The 21,306-nt window shown below is 41.4% G+C and overlaps 1 protein-coding gene across 1 annotated transcript in view; it reads right to left on the bottom strand.

Annotated features, from left to right (window-relative positions):
- SLC9A4 (solute carrier family 9 member A4) overlaps nucleotides 1–21,306 on the bottom strand; it is a 126,819-nt gene that overhangs the window by 62,896 nt on the left and 42,617 nt on the right. The window contains exons 3-4 of the mRNA XM_069757626.1: nucleotides 3,800–4,059; nucleotides 1,751–1,968 (exon numbers count right to left, since the gene is read on the bottom strand). Coding sequence (XP_069613727.1) covers nucleotides 1,751–1,968; nucleotides 3,800–4,059 — 478 coding nt within the window. The remainder of the gene's footprint in view (nucleotides 1–1,750; nucleotides 1,969–3,799; nucleotides 4,060–21,306) is intronic.

Genomic DNA, 21,306 nt, shown 5'->3' with positions numbered 1-21,306 from the left:
TTTACAATTTTCATAGTCGTGAAAATACAGAAAAATCTTTAAATGAGAAGGTGTGTCCAAACTTTTGCTCTGTACTGTATCTATCTCTGTTTATCTATCTCGAACTTTGCACATATTTAACACCTAAAAATCTGCAATTTATAATCTGTACTTATTACATGAACGACACATGGATGGCACCTGTGTGTGCATATGCGGTACTTATTGTCATCTGTGCTGCTGGAAAAAAATGGATATGTCTACATGTGGGTTACATGGACATACGGTCCATGTGAAAACACAAACATGCTCCATAGATTATAATGGATGTACTGTACATGTGTATGTGTCTATGGACACCACTCCATAAACATCAGAAATAAGGATGTGTAAAGGGGGCCTAATATAGTGCTCTCCATCAGCACTTCATCAGGTTTTCTGTTGGAATTTCTGAAAATCAGAATCCTGATGGAGCCATTCACTTCAATGAAACCAACTAAGTCTCTAAGAACTCTGTTTGGCCTCCTTCCTGGTAGTATTAGACTTTTTCAGACATGCACAAAAATGTGTCAGACCATTATTTTATACATTACTGAAAAACTTAATTTTAGCCAACAAGGATGCCAGACAGTGTCCACAGCGACTTTATCAGCAGGATTGAGGTGTATGTCTTCATTAGTAGTTTCCTTTCAGTAGAGCTCCAAATCTATCAGGTTGCAAGGCCATCTCCTCTGTACAGTCCTCTTCACAGATTTTAAATTGGAATCATTCTAGGCTATGGCTGAGACATTTCAAAACTTTGATCTTCTTCTGGTGAAGCCATTGTTGTGATGATTTCGAAGTATACTTTGGGTCATTGTCTTGATCTTCAGCTTTTTAGCAGGGGCCTGAAAGTTTTTTTTTATGTAAAATGTACTGAAATTTGGAACTGTTCATTATTCTTTCCATCTGCCACACTTCCAGCTTCTGAAAAACAGCCCAAAGCATATTGCTGACTCCACCATGCTTCATGGTAGGTATGTTGTTCTTTTGGCCATGTCCAATGTTGGCTTTGCGCCAATCATACCTTTTGGAATTAAGGCCAAAAAAATTCAACTTTGGTTTCCTCAGACCGTAAAACATTTTTCCACATGCTGTTGGCAGAGTTCATGTAGGTTTTGGCATAAAACAAAGCCAGGTTTGTATGTTTTTGTAAGAAAAGGCTCCTATCTTACCACCCAATCCACAGGCCAGACATATAAAGCGTTCAAGAGATTGTTGCCACATGCAGTACATAGTCAGAACAAGACAAATTTCTCTAGCTCCTTTAATGTTGGTGTATGCCTTTTGGCGGTTTCCTGTACCAACTTTCTTCTTGCTTTTTCATAAATTTTTGTGGGATGTCCAGGTGCACCTTTCTCCTGACTGATAGCTTTCAACAATGAGTTATGTTTTCTCTGTTGTAAGCTGTTTAGCTTTTGGCTTTTGCTTTAAAATGCAACTAAGAAAATATCAGGAAAATGCTACTAGAACAGCTAAACTTTTTATGGTGTTAACGGAATGTCAGTAATGGCACCTGTGTACTGACTACTATTTTATAATTTTAAATGTGAAGGTGTGCACACTTATGCTACCACATTACGTTATTTTTTTTTATTTCTCCCCTCAAAATGATCTCAGTTTGTTTCTCTGTGGATTTGAGATACAGAATCTAGGTGACAAATGTGGAAAAAGTCACAATTTACAACAAAAATATACCGTATATATAAAAGATAAATTTTACAATTCTTACTCAGTGTTCTCCAAATGAGACAGAAGAGTAACGTAAAGCTCACAAAAGCCCAGTTCCATTCATGGTTTTTTCCTACTGTAGACACGCCCATGAAGATAAATATCAGTGTTTCGCACACGCTGCTCACCATCTTCATAAAATATTTTATGGTTATGCTTGAATTCTTTGAAATGTTTTCTTCAATATATTTTTTCATGGTCATTGCACAGGCTGTCATACTGTTAAGCATAAAAAGGCAATAAATTTTTGTGCAAAATTCTTGCAACCTTTTGGCATATTGATTTATTAATAGTATGCCTTTTGTAAAATAATAAAAATTTGCTATATTTATTAAAGGGAATATCTCACATATAGCGTGACCAACAATGAATGATCCCCACTATGGTACTATTTAAAAACAATATTAACCGCGATCCAACTCTCCATTTGCTACAGATTACTGCCGATCTGCGCATGCGTCATTGAGCTTAGGTTGTGAAGAACTCCGTACAGCGGCGCCTTTTTTGACTTCACTTCCGGGTACCTCCGGTTTACGTACAATCACCGCTGGTCGCACTTCCGGGCTTCATACACCGCCACACGCTGGTCTCACTAATGTGTGTGGGATAGGCGTCACGTCTTCCAGCTGAACACGGTCTTTTAATTATACAGATCCAATCACTGTAGAGGCTTGCCCTATTTAACCCGGCTTACCCCCTGCCCTGACACGCCTCCCGAAGAAGCATTGCGAAACGCGCGTCGGGGCAGAGGGACACCGAGGTATCTTCACAGGCCGATTGCCAGGTAATTATTTCATTGCCATTTAGCCGCACACTTTATGTATCTTACTAATATTACTAGCTCAGGCAGTGTCAGCGAATAGGGTACACATATAGATCTATTTTTCTTTTTGGAGCATCGGCACTGTTCACCCTTTGCTCACACTGCTGAGAGACTACTTCGATCTTGATTGTGGTGTGGTTAAATATTGGCAGACTATTTCAACCTATGCATATATCAGCCTACATTCCTTGAGAGATTACCTACGGCATTATAGTCCCTTGTCTGTGGAATTTGCACTCTATTGTTACATGCAGTTATGGATATTTAATATATTGTTTTATGGAATTGTCTTGTTCAATAAAATATTGTTTTTAAATAGTACCATAGTGGGGATCATTCATTGTTGGTCACGCTATATGTGAGATAGTCTTATGGAATGGTACAATACCCACCATATGGAAGGGGTTAGCATTAAATTGAGCAATTGGTTGTGAATATATTTATTAAAGGGAATCTGTCACCTGAATTTGGCGGGACTGGTTTTGGGTCATATGGGCGGAGTTTCGGGTGTTTGATTCACCCTTTGCTTACCCTTTGGCTGCATGCTGACCGCAATATTGGATTGAAGTTCATTCTCTGTCCCCCGTAGTACACGCCTGCGCAAGGCAATCTTGCGCAGTGCAAGGCAATCTTGCCTTGCTCAGGCGTGTACTACGGAGGACACAGAATGAACTTCAATCCAATATTGCGGCCAGCATGCAGCCAGCAGGTAAGGAGAGGGTGAATCAAACACCAGAAAACTCCGCCCATATGACCCAAAACCGGTCCCGCCAAATTCAGGTGACAGGTTCCCTTTAAATAGTACTATAGGAGGATTCAAGGGCAACAGATAGCACTGATATGACAGCAAACTGTGATATATTAGTATTATTGTATGAGGGAGATACTTATGAGAATTGCATTGTGCTTGACAGCTCAAAAAAATAAATATTAGAAAAACAAGACAATTCGTAGTCTGTTTCAAAAGATTAAGGACTATGCAACACTTTTTCAACTTCAATGTGATTGGTCAAAGTTGCAGAGTAAAAATGTGGACTGTAAATGTATTACACATGGTGCAAGGTCTTATACTGTAGATTTAGCATTAGGTCAATAGAAGGATAATACTGTGCATGACAATTTATAAATATATTATACAATGCATTAATGTTATGCAGGGTTTGGTATAAGAAATGCAAATTTAAAAAAAAGATTTTCTATGTAAAAGTGTCGTGCTGTAATACTCACGCCAGGATTCCGGAGAGGTAGAAGGCTTCTGCAGATAGGTAGGATAGGTAACTGAACATGAAAACAAGAAGAGGTTCAATGGAAGTAATGTTCCTGGTAAAACGTGTGATGAAAGCCGACAGGAATCCAAAGATGATCCCAAAAACCACTCCTCCAATGCCAACCATAAAAAAACGACCTATGCCAGCAAGTATGTCCACTGGTTCAATTGCTTCATAGGTGTGCATTTGTGTAAATGAAATAAAAATGTTATAAAGAACCTAGAGGAAAAACAAATTGACAGTGTGTGTAGATATACAGGTTGTAAGGGTTTCTAACGTATGATTCCAAATACAGATGTAGCCTTTCTTTCTTACGATTGAGCTTAAAGGGGTTGTCCGCTTTTTGTGACAATTTTTTTCTTAAATGCATGCAATTGAAGCTAAAAGTAATTTTTGCAATTGGGTTAAAGGGAATCTGTCACCCCTTGGACATATGTAACCTATTAGAACCTAATAGAAATGTTACATTAGTCCTACCTGTATGCCTCATATTAATGGTCTTCTTGTTGAGAAATTATATTTTATTATATTTTATTTCAGTATGCTAATGATTTCTTCCAGGCTCCGGTGCATGTGGTGCCTGGAAGAAATCCTTGCCTCAGGGGTACAGATACAAAGTGCGGGTGAGGGTGTGTAAGCAAATGCTACAAGAAACGAGATTTGGGAGACAATTTTGGAAGTGCAGAACTGGAATAGTTATCTAAGGAAGGTGAGGCCATAGGCCAGTCTAATGGAGCAGAGCATCGGGGGAATGGGAGCGAGGTAAGTATATGTTTTTTTCATGTGTATGGGATATTGTATGTATATATGGAGTTTATGTGGGGCTCACACTTTATATATTGAGGCTATGTGAGGCTCACAGTGAATATATAAAGGGTATGTGGTGCTCACAGTGTATATATAAAGCCTATCTGGGGCTCACAGTGTATATATGGAAGCTATGTGGGGCTCACAGTGTATATATGAAGGCTATGTGGGGCACACACTGTATATATGGAAACTATGTGCGGCTCACAGTGTATATATAGAGGATATGTGGGGCTCGCAGTGTATATATGGAAACTATGTGCGGCTCACAGTGTATATATGGAGGTTATGTGGTGCTCACAGTGTATATATAGAGGATATGTGGGGCTTGCAGTGTATATATAAAGGCTATGTGGGGCTCACAGTGTATATATGGAGGTAATGTGGGGCTCACAGTGTATATGTAGAGGAGATGTGGGGATCGCAGTGTATATATAAAGGCTATGTGGGGCTCACAGTGTATATATGGAAGCTATGTGGGGTTCACAGTGTATATATAGAGGATATGTGGGGCTCGCAGTGTATATATGGAAACTATGTGCGGCTCACAGTGTATATATGGAGGCTATGTGGGGTTCACAGTGTATATATAGAGGATATGTGGGGCTCGCAGTGTATATATGGAAACTATGTGCAGCTCACAGTGTATATATGGAGGTTATGTGGTGCTCACAGTGTATATATAGAGGATATGTGGGGCTCGCAGTGTATATATAAAGGCTATGTGGGGCTCACAGTGTATATATGGAGGTTATGTGGGGTGTTATGATTAGATAATTCAGTACCACAATGGACATAGAAGTCAGAGCACACACAGCGACCCGACAATAATCCAAAAACATAGAACGAGCTCTGAGACGTGGGAACTCTGTTGACCGCAATCCCTAATCCTCTCCAACCACACTAAAGGCAGCCGTGGATTGCGCCTAACGCTCCCTATGCAACTCGGCACAGCCTGAGAAACTAGCTAGCCTGAAGATAGAAAATAAGCCTACCTTGCCTCAGAGAAATACCCCAAAGGAAAAGGCAGCCCCCCACATATAATGACTGTGAGTTAAGATGAAAAGACAAACGTAGAGATGAAATAGATTTAGCAAAGTGAGGCCCGACTTTCTGAACAGAGCGAGGATAGGAAAGGTAACTTTGCGGTCAACACAAAACCCCACAAATAACCACACAAAGGGGGCAAAAAGACCCTCCGTACCGACTAACGGCACGGAGGTACACCCTCTGCGTCCCAGTGTTTCCAGCAAGCAAGAAAAACAAGATAAGCAAGCTGGACAGGAAAAAACAGAAAACAAAAATAACAAAAGCAGAACTTAGCTATGCAGAGCAGCAGGCCACAGGACCGATCCTAGAGGAAACAAGTCCAATACTAGAACATTGACTGGAGGCCAGGATCAAAGCACTAGGTGGAGTTAAATAGAGCAGCACCTAACGACTTCACCACATCACCTGAGGAAGGAAACTCAGAAGCTGCAGTACCACTTTCCTCCACCAACGGAAGCTCATAGAGAGAATCAGCCGAAGTACCACTTGTGACCACAGGAGGGAGCTCTGCCACAGAATTCACAACAGTACCCCCCCCCCTTGAGGAGGGGTCACCGAACCCTCACCAGAGCCCCCAGGACGACCAGGATGAGCCATATGAAAGGCACGAACAAGATCGGGAGCATGGACATCAGAGGCAAAGACCCAGGAATTATCTTCCTGAGCATAACCCTTCCACTTAACCAGATACTGGAGTTTCCGTCTAGAAACACGAGAATCCAAAATCTTCTCCACAATATACTCCAACTCCCCCTCCACCAAAACCGGGGCAGGAGGATCAACAGATGGAACCATAGGTGCCACGTATCTCCGCAACAATGACCTATGGAATACGTTATGGATGGAAAAAGAATTTGGAAGGGTCAAACGAAAAGACACAGGATTAAGAACCTCAGAAATCCTATACGGACCAATGAAACGAGGTTTAAACTTAGGAGAGGAAACCTTCATAGGAATATGACGAGAAGACAACCAAACCAAATCCCCAACACGAAGTCGGGGACCCACACAGCGTCTGCGATTAGCGAAACGTTGAGCCTTCTCCTGGGACAAGGTCAAATTGTCCACTACATGAGTCCAAATCTGCTGCAACCTGTCCACCACAGTATCCACACCAGGACAGTCCGAAGACTCAACCTGCCCTGAAGAGAAACGAGGATGGAACCCAGAGTTGCAGAAAAACGGCGAAATCAAGGTAGCCGAGCTGGCCCGATTATTAAGGGAGAACTCAGCCAAAGGCAAAAAGGTCACCCAGTCATCCTGATCAGCAGAAACAAAGCATCTCAGATATGTTTCCAAGGTCTGATTGGTTCGTTCGGTCTGGCCATTAGTCTGAGGATGGAAAGCCGAGGAAAAAGACAAGTCAATGCCCATCCTAGCACAAAAGGCTCGCCAAAACCTCGAAACAAACTGGAAACCTCTATCAGAAACGATATTCTCTGGAATGCCATGTATTTAATGAACCACATGCTGGAAAAACAATGGCACCAAATCAGAGGAGGAAGGCAATTTAGACAAGGGTACCAAATGGACCATCTTAGAGAAGCGATCACAGACCACCCAAATGACTGACATCTTTTGAGAGACGGGAAGATCTGAAATAAAATCCATAGAGATATGTGTCCAAGGCCTCTTCGGGACCGGCAAGGGCAAAAGCAACCCACTGGCACGAGAACAGCAGGGCTTAGCCCCAGCACAAATCCCACAAGACTGCACAAAAGTACGCACATCCCGCGACAGAGATGGCCACCAAAAGGATCTAGCCACTAACTCTCTGGTACCAAAGATTCCAGGATGACCAGCCAACACCGAACAATAACTTTATTCGTCCACCTATCAGGGACAAACAGTTTCTCCGCTGGGCAACGATCAGGTTTATTAGCCTGAAATTTTTGCAGCACCCGCCACAAGTCAGGGGAGATGGCAGACACAATTACTCCCTCTTTGAGAATACCCGCCGGCTCAGATAAACCCGGAGAGTCGGGCACAAAACTCCTAGACAGGGCATCCGCCTTTACATTTTTAGAGCCCGGAAGGTACGAAACCACAAAGTCAAAACAGGCAAAAAACAGCGACCAACGAGCCTGTCTAGGATTCAACCGCTTAGCAGACTCGAGATAAGTCAAGTTCTTATGATCAGTCAGGACCACCACGCGATGCTTAGCTCCTTCAAGCCAATGACACCTCTCCTCGAATGCCCACTTCATGGCCAGCAACTCTCGATTGCCAACATCATAATTTCGCTCAGCAGGCGAAAACTTCCTGGAAAAGAAGGCGCATGGTTTCATCACCGAGCCATCAGAACTTCTCTGCGACAAAACAGCCCCTGCTCCAATCTCAGAAGCATCAACCTCGACCTGGAATGGAAGCGAAACATCTGGTTGACACAAAACAGGGGCAGAAGAAAAACGACGCTTCAACTCTTGAAAAGCTTCCACAGCACCACAGCAGCAGAAGACCAATTGACCACATCAGCACCCTTCTTGGTCAAATCGGTCAATTGTTTAGCAATACTAGAAAAATTGCAGATGAAGCGACGATAAAAATTAGCAAAGCCCAGGAACTTTTGCAGACTTTTCAGAGATGTCGGCTGAGTCCAATCATGGATGGCCTGGACCTTAACAGGGTCCATCTCGATAGTAGAAGGGTAAAAAATGAACCCCAAAAATGAAACCTTCTGAACACCAAAGAGACATTTTGATCCCTTCACAAACAAAGAATTAGCACGCAGAACCTGAAACACCGTTCTAACCTGCTTCACATGAGACTCCCAATCATCCGAGAAGATCAAAATATCATCCAAGTAAACAATCAGGAATTTATCCAGGTACTCTCGGAAGATGTCATGCATAAAGGACTGAAACACTGATGGAGCATTGGCAAGTCCGAATGGCATTACAAGGTACTCAAAATGGCCCTCGGGCGTATTAAATGCAGTTTTCCATTCATCACCTCGCTTAATACGCACAAGATTATACGCACCACGAAGATCTATCTTGGTGAACCAACTAGCCCCCTTAATCCGAGCAAATAAATCAGATAACAGCGGCAAGGGGTACTGAAATTTAACCGTGATCTTATTTAGAAGGCGGTAATCTATACAAGGTCTCAGCGAACCATCCTTCTTGGCCACAAAAAAGAACCCTGCTCCCAATGGTGACGATGACGGGCGAATATGCCCCTTCTCCAAGGACTCCTTCACGTAACTCCGCATAGCGGCGTGCTCAGGCACAGATAAATTAAACAGTCGACCTTTTGGGAATTTACTACCAGGAATCAAATCGATAGCACAATCACAATCCCTATGCGGAGGTAGGGTATCGGACTTGGGCTCATCAAATACATCCCGGAAATCAGACAAGAACTCTGGAACCTCAAAAGGGGTGAATGACGAAATAGACAGAAATGGGACATCCCCATGTACCCCCTGACAACCCCAGCTGGATACAGACATGGATTTCCAATCTAATACTGGATTATGGACTTGTAGCCATGGCAACCCCAACACGACCACATCATGCAGATTATGCAACACCAGAAAGCGAATAACCTCCTGATGTGCAGGAGCCATGCACATGGTAACATAGTAACATAGTAACATAGTTAGTAAGGCCGAAAAAAGACATTTGTCCATCCAGTTCAGCCTATATTCCATCATAATAAATCCCCAGATCTACGTCCTTCTACAGAACCTAATAATTGTATGATACAATATTGTTCTGCTCCAGGAAGACATCCAGGCCTCTCTTGAACCCCTCGACTGAGTTCGCCATCACCACCTCCTCAGGCAAGCAATTCCAGATTCTCACTGCCCTAACAGTAAAGAATCCTCTTCTATGTTGGTGGAAAAACCTTCTCTCCTCCAGACGCAAAGAATGCCCCCTTGTGCCCGTCACCTTCCTTGGTATAAACAGATCCTCAGCGAGATATTTGTATTGTCCCCTTATATACTTATACATGGTTATTAGATCGCCCCTCAGTCGTCTTTTTTCTAGACTAAATAATCCTAATTTCGCTAATCTATCTGGGTATTGTAGTTCTCCCATCCCCTTTATTAATTTTGTTGCCCTCCTTTGTACTCTCTCTAGTTCCATTATATCCTTCCTGAGCACCGGTGCCCAAAACTGGACACAGTACTCCATGTGCGGTCTAACTAGGGATTTATACAGAGGCAGTATAATGCTCTCATCATGTGTATCCAGACCTCTTTTAATGCACCCCATGATCCTGTTTGCCTTGGCAGCTGCTGCCTGGCACTGGCTGCTCCAGGTAAGTTTATCATTAACTAGGATCCCCAAGTCCTTCTCCCTGTCAGATTTACCCAGTGGTTTCCCGTTCAGTGTGTAATGGTGATATTGATTCCCTCTTCCCATGTGTATAACCTTACATTTATCATTGTTAAACCTCATCTGCCACCTTTCAGCCCAAGTTTCCAACTTATCCAGATCCATCTGTAGCAGAATACTATCTTCTCTTGTATTAACTGCTTTACATAGTTTTGTATCATCTGCAAATATCGATATTTTACTGTGTAAACCTTCTACCAGATCATTAATGAATATGTTGAAGAGAACAGGTCCCAATACTGACCCCTGCGGTACCCCACTGGTCACAGCGACCCAGTTAGAGACTATACCATTTATAACCACCCTCTGCTTTCTATCACTAAGCCAGTTACTAACCCATTTACACACATTTTCCCCCAGACCAAGCATTCTCATTTTGTGTACCAACCTCTTGTGCGGCACGGTATCAAACGCTTTGGAAAAATCGAGATATACCACGTCCAATGACTCACCGTGGTCCAGTCTATAGCTTACCTCTTCATAAAAACTGATTAGATTGGTTTGACAGGAGCGATTTCTCATAAACCCATGCTGATATGGAGTTAAACAGTTATTCTCATTGAGATAATCCAGAATAACATCCCTCAGAAACCCTTCAAATATTTTACCAACAATAGAGGTTAGACTTACTGGCCTATAATTTCCAGGTTCACTTTTAGAGCCCTTTTTGAATATTGGCACCACATTTGCTATGCGCCAGTCCTGCGGAACAGACCCTGTCGCTATAGAGTCACTAAAAATAAGAAATAATGGTTTATCTATTACATTACTTAGTTCTCTTAGTACTCGTGGGTGTATGCCATCCGGACCCGGAGATTTATCTATTTTAATCTTATTTAGCCGGTTTCGCACCTCTTCTTGGGTTAGATTGGTGACTCTTAATATAGGGTTTTCATTGTTTCTTGGGATTTCACCTAGCATTTCATTTTCCACCGTGAATACCGTGGAGAAGAAGGTGTTTAATATGTTAGCTTTTTCCTCGTCATCTACAACCATTCTTTCCTCACTATTTTTTAAGGGGCCTACATTTTCAGTTTTTATTCTTTTACTATTGATATAGTTGAAGAACAGTTTGGGATTAGTTTTACTCTCCTTAGCAATGTGCTTCTCTGTTTCCTTTTTGGCAGCTTTAATTAGTTTTTTAGATAAAGTATTTTTCTCCCTATAGTTTTTTAGAGCTTCAATGGTGCCATCCTGCTTTAGTAGTGCAAATGCTTTCTTTTTACTGTTAATTGCCTGTCTTACTTCTTTGTTTAGCCACATTGGGTTTTTCCTATTTCTAGTCCTTTTATTCCCACAAGGTATAAACCGCTTACACTGCCTATTTAGGATGTTCTTAAACATTTCCCATTTATTATCTGTATTCTTATTTCTGAGGATATTGTCCCAGTCTACCAGATTAAGGGCATCTCTAAGCTGTTCAAACTTTGCCTTCCTAAAGTTCAATGTTTTTGTGACTCCCTGACAAGTGCCCCTAGTGAAAGACAGGTGAAACTGTACAATATTGTGGTCGCTATTTCCTAAATGCCCAACCACCTGCAGATTTGTTATTCTGTCAGGTCTATTAGATAGTATTAGGTCTAAAAGTGCTGCTCCTCTGGTTGGATTCTGCACCAATTGTGAAAGATAATTTTTCTTGGTTATTAGCAGAAACCTGTTGCCTTTATGGGTTTCACAGGTTTCTGTTTCCCAGTTAATATCCGGGTAGTTAAAGTCCCCCATAACCAGGACCTCATTATTGGTCAGCTGGGTCCAGCACTGAGGCTTATTCTTGGCCAAAGGCGTAGCATCAATTCCTCTCAATGGAATAGGACACTGCAAGGGCTCCAAGAAAAACCCACAACGCCTAGCATACTCCAAGTCCATCAAATTCAGGGCAGTGCCTGAATCCACAAATGCCATGACAGAATAAGATGACAAAGAGCAGATCAAGGTAACGGACAAAAGAAATTTTGACTGTACCGTACCAATGGTGGCAGACCTAGCAAACCGCTTAGTGCGCTTAGGACAATCAGAGATAGCATGAGTGGAATCCCCACAGTAGAAACACAGCCCATTCTGACGTCTGTGTTCTTGCCGTTCAACTCTGGTTAAAGTCCTATCGCACTGCATAGGCTCAGGTTTACGCTCAGATAATACCGCCAAATGGTGCACACTGCACAGATTTACGCTCACGCAAGCGTCGACCGATCTGAATGGCCAAAGACATAGACTCATTCAGACGAACAGGCATAGGAAATCCCACCATGACATCCTTAAGGGCTTCAGAGAGACCCTTTCTGAAAATAGCTGCGAGCGCACCTTCATTCCATTGAGTGAGTACGGACCACTTTCGAAATTTCTGACAATATACCTCTATCTCATCCTGACCCTGACACAGAGCCAGCAAATTTTTCTCTGCCTGATCCACCGAATTAGGTTCATCGTACAGCAATCCGAGCGCCAGGAAAAATGCATCAATATTACATAATGCAGGATCTCCTGGCGCAAGAGAAAATGCCCAGTCCTGAGGGTCGCCACGTAAAAAAGAAATAATGATCCTAACTTGTTGAACTGGGTCACCAGAGGAGCGAGGTTTCAAAGCCAGAAATAGTTTACAATTATTTTTGAAACTCAGAAATTTAGTTCTATCTCCAAAAAACAAATCAGGAATAGGTATTCTAGGCTCTAACATAGATTTCTGATCAATAGTGTCTTGAATCTTTTGTACTCTTGCCGTGAGCTGATCCACACATGAAGACAGACCTTTAATGTCCATCGCTACACCTGTGTCCTGAACCACACAAATGTCTAGGGGAAAAAAAAGGCAAAACACAGTGCAGAGAAAAAAAAATGGTCTCAAAACTTATTTTTTCCCTCTATTGAGAATCATTAGTACTTTTGGCCTCCAGTACTGTTATGATTAGATAATTCAGTACCACAATGGACATAGAAGTCAGAGCACACACAGTGACCCGACAATAATCCAAAAACATAGAACGAGCTCTGAGACATGGGAACTCTGTTGACCGCAATCCCTAATCCTCTCCAACCACACTAAAGGCAGCCGTGGATTGCGCCTAACGCTCCCTATGCAACTCGGCACAGCCTGAGAAACTAGCTAGCCTGAAGATAGAAAATAAGCCTACCTTGCCTCAGAGAAATACCCCAAAGGAAAAGGCAGCCCCCCACATATAATGACTGTGAGTTAAGATGAAAAGACAAACGTAGAGATGAAATAGATTTAGCAAAGTGAGGCCCGACTTTCTGAACAGAGCGAGGATAGGAAAGGTAACTTTGCGGTCAACACAAAACCCTACAAATAACCACGCATAGGGGGCAAAAAGACCCTCCGTACCGACTAACGGCACGGAGGTACACCCTCTGCGTCCCAGAGCTTCCAGCAAGCAAGAAAAACAAGATAAGCAAGCTGGACAGGAAAAAACAGAAAACAAAAATAACAAAAGCAGAACTTAGCTATGCAGAGCAGCAGGTCACAGGAACGATCCTAGAGGAAACAAGTCCAATACTAGAACATTGACTGGAGGCCAGGATCAAAGCACTAGGTGGAGTTAAATAGAGCAGCACCTAACGACTTCACCACATCACCTGAGGAAGGAAACTCAGAAGCCACAGTACCACTTTCCTCCACCAACGGAAGCTCATAGAGAGAATCAGCCGAAGTACCACTTGTGACCACAGGAGGGAGCTCTGCCACAGAATTCACAACAGTGGGGCTCACAGTGTATATATAGAGGAGATGTGGGGATCGCAGTGTATATATAAAGGCTATGTGGGGCTCACAGTGTATTTATGGAGGCTATGTGGGGCACACACTGCTGCATGAATTGGTCACCATACAGTACATGCACAAGTACAGATACAAAGTGCTACTAAGTGAATGGAGAGTGTGTAAACAGATGCTTTGAGGGACCAGATTTGGAAGAAAATTTTGGAAGGGCAGAACTGGAATAGTTACCTAAGTGAGGTGAGGTGATAGTCCAGTCTAAAGAAGTCTGTTTTGGGGGCACACTAAAAACTGTGGGTATTGGGAATTAATTGAATTGTCCTGAGTAGTGGATTCTAGGTAAATGATGTAGCTCAAGAGAAATCATGGAGATGAGAGTGGGAGGTTTGGATTATTGAGGATGTTCGTCTTAGGCCATTAGCGGAACGGGGACACGGTAGTGTGATACACAGAGATAAGGGAGGAGATGTAGGGTGTGCAGAACTGCAGTTACGAATCAGGTCTCCAAAATATTTCTTAAAATAAAGAGGAAGTGGAAAACTGCTTTACATTTCACAAAGACAGACCTCTTTAATTTAGAACAGCTAACAGCCCCCTGAACCCCCTGCATGGGCACTGCTAAACACCATGGCCAATATTCTATTTGAGAAAAACAATGTGGCAGCATGCAAGGCACTTTACAACTACATTTATAGTGATGTGACCATATGGTCCTGCTCAGAAATGAATGTCTACCTGACTAAACCCTTGCCAGCATCCAGTTCAAACTGAGTTTGAAGGGCTTTACCAATGTGTCTTAGACGTCTTACTGGTGATTACTTCCCTTGCCCTAGATTACAGTAGAGTAGCCTACAGTTTGAGGATTGCTGTTATCTAGTAGCAATAAGGCACCAGACAGTCTTTGTAAATATATTAATGAATTAATGCTTTAGAGAGATTGTTACATTTGCCATTTTGTGCTATAAATGTTTTGGAAACCATATTAACATTTTAATTGCATGGCACATTAATTAGCTAATTTAGGAATCTTTCAATTACCTCACCCCCTGCACCTATTATTGTTATGCCCCTGGTGACAGGGCCCCAACTACAATACATGTTTAATAATTCTGTTGACTTCTTAAGTGGTGGAGAGGCCTTTGTGCCCTCCTGACAGCAGGATTCTGCTGCAACTCCTACCTCTGATTTTTCTTGCCAATCTCCTATTTTTGAATAAAAACTGGAAAGAACAATTTCAGCCTGGAACAATTGGAAATATTTACTAAAATTACTGTAACGCAAACAGCACCATGCACCACCCTTAACCCCATTCTGACCTCGGACGGGATAGTACGTCTGAGGTCAGAAGCCCCTCTTTGATGCGGGCTCCGGCGGTGAGCCCGCATCAAAGCCGGGACATGTCAGCTGTTTTGAACAGCTGACATGTGCCCGCAATAGGCGCGGGCAGAATCGCGATCTGCCCGCACCTATTAACTAGTTAAATGCCGCTGTCAAACGCAGACAGCGGCATTTGACTACCGCATCCGGCCGGGCGGCCGGAAATGACGGCATCGCCGACCCCCGTCACATGATCAGAGGTCGGCGATGCTTGAGTATTGTAACCATAGAGGTCCTTCAGACCTCTATGGTTACAGATCCCCGGCAGCTGTGAGCGCCACCCTGTCGTCGGCGCTCACAGCACACCTGATTTTCTGCTACATAGCAGCGAACAGCAGATCGCTGCTATGTAGCAGAGCCGATTGTGCTGTGCCTGCTTCTAGCCTCCCATGGAGGCTATTGAAGCATGGCAAAAGTTAAAAAAAAAAGTTACAAAAATGTGAAAAAAAAAAAAAATAAATAAAAGTTTAAATCACCCCCCTTTCGCCCCAATCGAAATAAATCAATAAAAAAAATCAAACCTACACATATTTGATATCGCCGCGTTTAGAATCACCCGATCTATCAATAAAAAAAGCAATAACCTGATCGCTAAACAGTGTAGCAAGAAAAAAATTCGAAACACCAGAATTACGTTTTTTTTGGTCGCCGCGATATTGCATTAAAATGCAATAACGGGCGATCAAAAGAACGTATCTGCACCAAAATGCAATCATTAAAAACGTCATCTCGGCACACAAAAAATAAGCCCTCAACCGACCCCAAATCATGAAAAATGGAGACGCTACGAGTATCAGAAAATGGCGCAATTTTTTTTTTTTTTAACAAAGTTTGGATTTTTTTTCACCACTTAGATAAAAAATAACCTAGTCATGTTAGGTGTCTATGAACTCGTAATGACCTGGAGAATCATAATGTCAGGTCAGTTTTAGCATTTAGTGAACCTAGCAAAAAGCCAAACAAAAAACAAGTGTGGGACTGCACTTTTTTTGCAATTTCACTGCACTTGGAATTTTTTTCCCGTTTTCTAGGACACGACATGCTAAAACCAATGATGTCGTTCAAAAGTGCAACTCGTCCCGCAAAAAATAAGCCCTCACATGGCCAAATTGATGGAAAAATAAAAAAAAGTTATGGCTCTGGGAAGGAGGGGAGTGAAAAACGAACATGGAAAAACGGAAAATCCCAAGGTCATGAAGGGGTTAATGACCGCTGATATGACTTTTAACTGACCTGAGATACAAGAGAATAGCCTCCCCATACAGGTGACAATCCAGCAGCTGTCGGCTGTACAAAATAGCTGATAACTTGCTGCATCAGCCATGATCAGTGTTTGCACTGTTCAAATCTGTTTAACCCCTTAGATGCTGCTGTCAATAGTGCCTACATCATATAAATTGTTAACAGAGTGTGGGGGCTTCCTCTTTATCCCAATTGGTGCCGTCAGATCATGGTTTTGTGGTCCTGATGTTTGCCATAGCAATTCAAGACCAAATAGTGGTCTTAGAGTCTGCCGGCTGTTGTAATCTGTTCAGAAGTTAGCAGCATTTAGGTGGTAAAAAATACACATTTTCATTTCTGTCATGCCAGTTTGCATTAATTCCTGAAAATCACCTGAAGGGTTAATAAACTACCTGACTGCAGTTTTCAATATGTTAGGGGGTGCTATTTTTTAAATGGTATAACTTTTGGGGGTTTCCCAATATATGGGACCCCTAAAAGCACTTCAAACTTGGATAGGTCCCTAAAAAATACGTTTTGTAAATTTCCTTGAAAAAATGAAAAAAATGCTGCTACATTTTTAAACCTCCTAAAATGCTAACAAAATAAAATAACATTTTACAAATGGTGGTGATGTAAAGCAGACATGAGGGAAATATTATTTATTAATGTTTTGCTGTGGTATGACTATCTGAATTAAAGGGATCATCAGCAAACTTTGAAAATTGCAAATTTTTTAAATTTTTTCTCAAATTTCTGATATTTTTATAAATAAACACAAAACATGTCGACTTAAATTTACCATTATCATAAAGTATAATGTGTCAAGAAAAAACATTCTCAAAATCACTGGGATTTTTTGAAGCGTTCCAGAGTTATTACCACATAAAGTGACACTGGTCAGATTTAAAAAATTTGTCTCCGTCACTAAGGGGTTAAGGTGGCCATACATTAAACAAATTTAATACTATATGTCTCTCTACTGCCTTTGGTAAAGACCCCTCATCCAACTACTTTTTATGCTTGTGTGTGGGGCAGCAGTTGTTCCCAAGTGCAGGTGGGGAGAAAAGAAGGATCAAGCATGTTGGGTTCTTTGCTCTTAACTCCTCCACCACCGGAGAGATTTTCTTTTTTCAGTTTGATTATGAAGATGCCAAGCATAACATGTATAGTTTTTTTAAGAGGTGAGAAAAAAAATTGAAAATTTGTATAAAATTAAAAAAAGATAAAAATATGTTTTACTAGTGTTGACATTTTCTGAGACCTGTACCGCTTTCATCTGATTGCTTGAGCTATACATAGTAGTGCATCAGAGCTGATATGTATAGTGAAAATCAATGTCAGCAGACTTTCGCAGGGTAATCCTCATGACAAGTACAGAGGTCTTCAGCAGACCTCCAGATGCCATAGCAACCCATTTGCACCCCGTAACCACGTTATGGGCACGCCAATAATCATTCCCATATGACACGTCTATCGGCGCTCAGTGCGGCTGTCAGAGATTGACAGAGGTATATAACAGGTTAACAGTCGCAGGTGGAATTCAGCTCCTCCTGTGGTTGTTAAAGGCACACGATGGCTGATTAAATCATTAATTATTTCCCAGGAAAGATGCGGATTTTGAAAGTCAGGGACACGACATATGACGTAAATGTACGTTATATTTTGTAAAGCAGCTAAGGAAGTTAAGCCATTGCCAGATGTGTCTGCCAGTGGCTTATTTTCATTTCTCTATTGAGAACACATGCATTTTCAGTTCGTGAATGGGGGATGGATGTTAAAACTGTTGCCTGAGCATATGTTCGGCCGTATATCGAAAGAAAAAGCGCCTACACTTTTGAAGTGTCATTTTACATGTCAGGAAGGGAATTTATCCATGAATTGAGAATTTTCCTTACTTTATGTCACTAAAAACTGTGTGAGTTTGCATTAATCAATAGCCATGTTTCTAATTGCTGTAAATGGGATTTCTGCTTTTATCTATTGGACAATATTAGTCTCCAGTACACATATAAGAATCATGAAAAATATAAAAACGAAGTATTTACGTTTTAAGAGTACCCTATAAAAAGCTAAAAACTAAAAATATATTGAATTTGCAGCCAAATAATCTCCGGTTCTGCTCATAATTTGCTATAAAAATGAGATTCATGTCGTACATTGACTTCTTTCAACATATAACACAATGGATGGATGTGCAGACACTTTATTGAAGCCCAGTAATTAATTTTTTATAGTAAAAAAGAAGAATATGTGGCACTCACCCAGAAAAGCTGCTGAATTAAAGTCCTTTATTCATGATGCGATAAAACAGAACACTTTTGGAGAGGCGGCTGGGATCGGGAGATGGTGCTGGGAGGAGGAGAGGTGGACGACGATCGTTTCGCGCAAATGCGCTTCAACGGGTCCAGGTGCACAATTAAAAACGTCATATCCTTTATAGAGGACCAGCTGACGTATCATTAACAGGTGTGTGAGATAAAAACACGTAGGGTTAAGTGCAAAACACTATTAACAAGCACATGTAAATTACAACATTATAAGACATATATGAAAAAATCATGTCTAACTTTACAAAAAAATCATGTCTAACCTTACAAAAAAAAAAAATCATGTCTAACCTTACAAAAAAATCGACATGTCTAATTTATCATTAAGGCCGATGGGGCCCTGAGCATTAGTATCCATTATCCACTTTGCCTCCCGCTGCAGTAAGATTTTATTGCGATCTCCGCCTTGCACGGGACATTTAACTATTTCTAAGCCAGCGAACCGTAACACATTAGGGTTCGCATTATGATAATCCTGCATATGTTTAATAAACCGAGGGCACCCTTTGCCGGATAACACTGAATTATAATGCTCTTTGAATCTAGTGACCATCGGCCGTATTGTTTTGCCGATGTAGTAAAAAAGACATGGGCAGAGAATTAAATAGACAACATATTGGGTTTTGCATGTAATTAAATGCCGAACAGAATGGCAAACAGGACCTACACGAATTGGATTGTCTAGGAGTCTTAAGTGACAAAACTTACAGTTGCCGCATCTGTGGTTACCTGTTGGTTGTGACCGCGTAAGCCAATTGTTACCCGTCGAAGATAATCTATTGTTGACTAGCAAATCCCCCAAATTTCTCGTCCGCTTATAACCGAATCTTGGACGACTCATGGCTATTGCTGCCAAATCCCGGTCGTTTTGCAAAATATGCCAATTTTTATTTATGGCTGCATAAATATTTTTATCGATAGGGCTATGCGTAAAAGTAAACGTAAATCTTTTTTGTTGCTCGTCGACTTTGCGAGGGACCTGTTTTTTGCGTTTACGGGTTTTTAGTAATTCATTTTGGGTGAGCTGTTTAACGCGTTGTTCTGCTGTTACTAAAATCTGGGGAGGATAATTTCTTTTTAAGAAGTCATTTTTTAATTCCATTAACTGGTGTTCGAAGCTTGTCTCGTTGTTATTAATTTTCCTGTAACGTACCATTTGACTATATGGGAGACTATTTTTAGTGTGTTGCGGGTGCGCACTAGAAAAATGCAACAAACTGTTTGTTGCAGTTGATTTTTTATGGACTTGCGTATTCAATCTCCCATCTGTAATATTAAGTTTAACGTCCAGAAATTCAAGGGTATTACCGCCGTAACAGGCTGTGAATTGCATGTTCTCATTATTCACTTCATAAAAATATCGGCTGCGTTTGAAGAAAAGTATATTACCTCTATCACGAACCCTTTTTTGAAATTTATTCGTTTATTTCTTAGATTCGCAGACGATATTTTTATCGTCTGGGATGGGTCTCATAATGATTTTGACTTGTTCGTTGAGTATCTGAATGAAGTGAATAATGAGAACATGCAATTCACAGCCTGTTACGGCGGTAATACCCTTGAATTTCTGGACGTTAAACTTAATATTACAGATGGGAGATTGAATACGCAAGTCCATAAAAAATCAACTGCAACAAACAGTTTGTTGCATTTTTCTAGTGCGCACCCGCAACACACTAAAAATAGTCTCCCATATAGTCAAATGGTACGTTACAGGAAAATTAATAACAACGAGACAAGCTTCGAACACCAGTTAATGGAATTAAAAAATGACTTCTTAAAAAGAAATTATCCTCCCCAGATTTTAGTAACAGCAGAACAACGCGTTAAACAGCTCACCCAAAATGAATTACTAAAAACCCGTAAACGCAAAAAACAGGTCCCTCGCAAAGTCGACGAGCAACAAAAAAGATTTACGTTTACTTTTACGCATAGCCCTATCGATAAAAATATTTATGCAGCCATAAATAAAAATTGGCATATTTTGCAAAACGACCGGGATTTGGCAGCAATAGCCATGAGTCGTCCAAGATTCGGTTATAAGCGGACGAGAAATTTGGGGGATTTGCTAGTCAACAATAGATTATCTTCGACGGGTAACAATTGGCTTACGCGGTCACAACCAACAGGTAACCACAGATGCGGCAACTGTAAGTTTTGTCACTTAAGACTCCTAGACAATCCAATTCGTGTAGGTCCTGTTTGCCATTCTGTTCGGCATTTAATTACATGCAAAACCCAATATGTTGTCTATTTAATTCTCTGCCCATGTCTTTTTTACTACATCGGCAAAACAATACGGCCGATGGTCACTAGATTCAAAGAGCATTATAATTCAGTGTTATCCGGCAAAGGGTGCCCTCGGTTTATTAAACATATGCAGGATTATCATAATGCGAACCCTAATGTGTTACGGTTCGCTGGCTTAGAAATAGTTAAATGTCCCGTGCAAGGCGGAGATCGCAATAAAATCTTACTGCAGCGGGAGGCAAAGTGGATAATGGATACTAATGCTCAGGGCCCCATCGGCCTTAATGATAAATTAGACATGTCGATTTTTTTGTAAGGTTAGACATGATTTTTTTTTTTGTTGTAAGGTTAGACATGA

The sequence above is a fragment of the Ranitomeya imitator genome, chromosome 3 (assembly GCF_032444005.1).
Source record: "Ranitomeya imitator isolate aRanImi1 chromosome 3, aRanImi1.pri, whole genome shotgun sequence".
Classification (NCBI taxonomy): Eukaryota; Metazoa; Chordata; class Amphibia; order Anura; family Dendrobatidae; genus Ranitomeya; species Ranitomeya imitator.
This window is presented reverse-complemented; position numbering and strand designations above follow the sequence as displayed.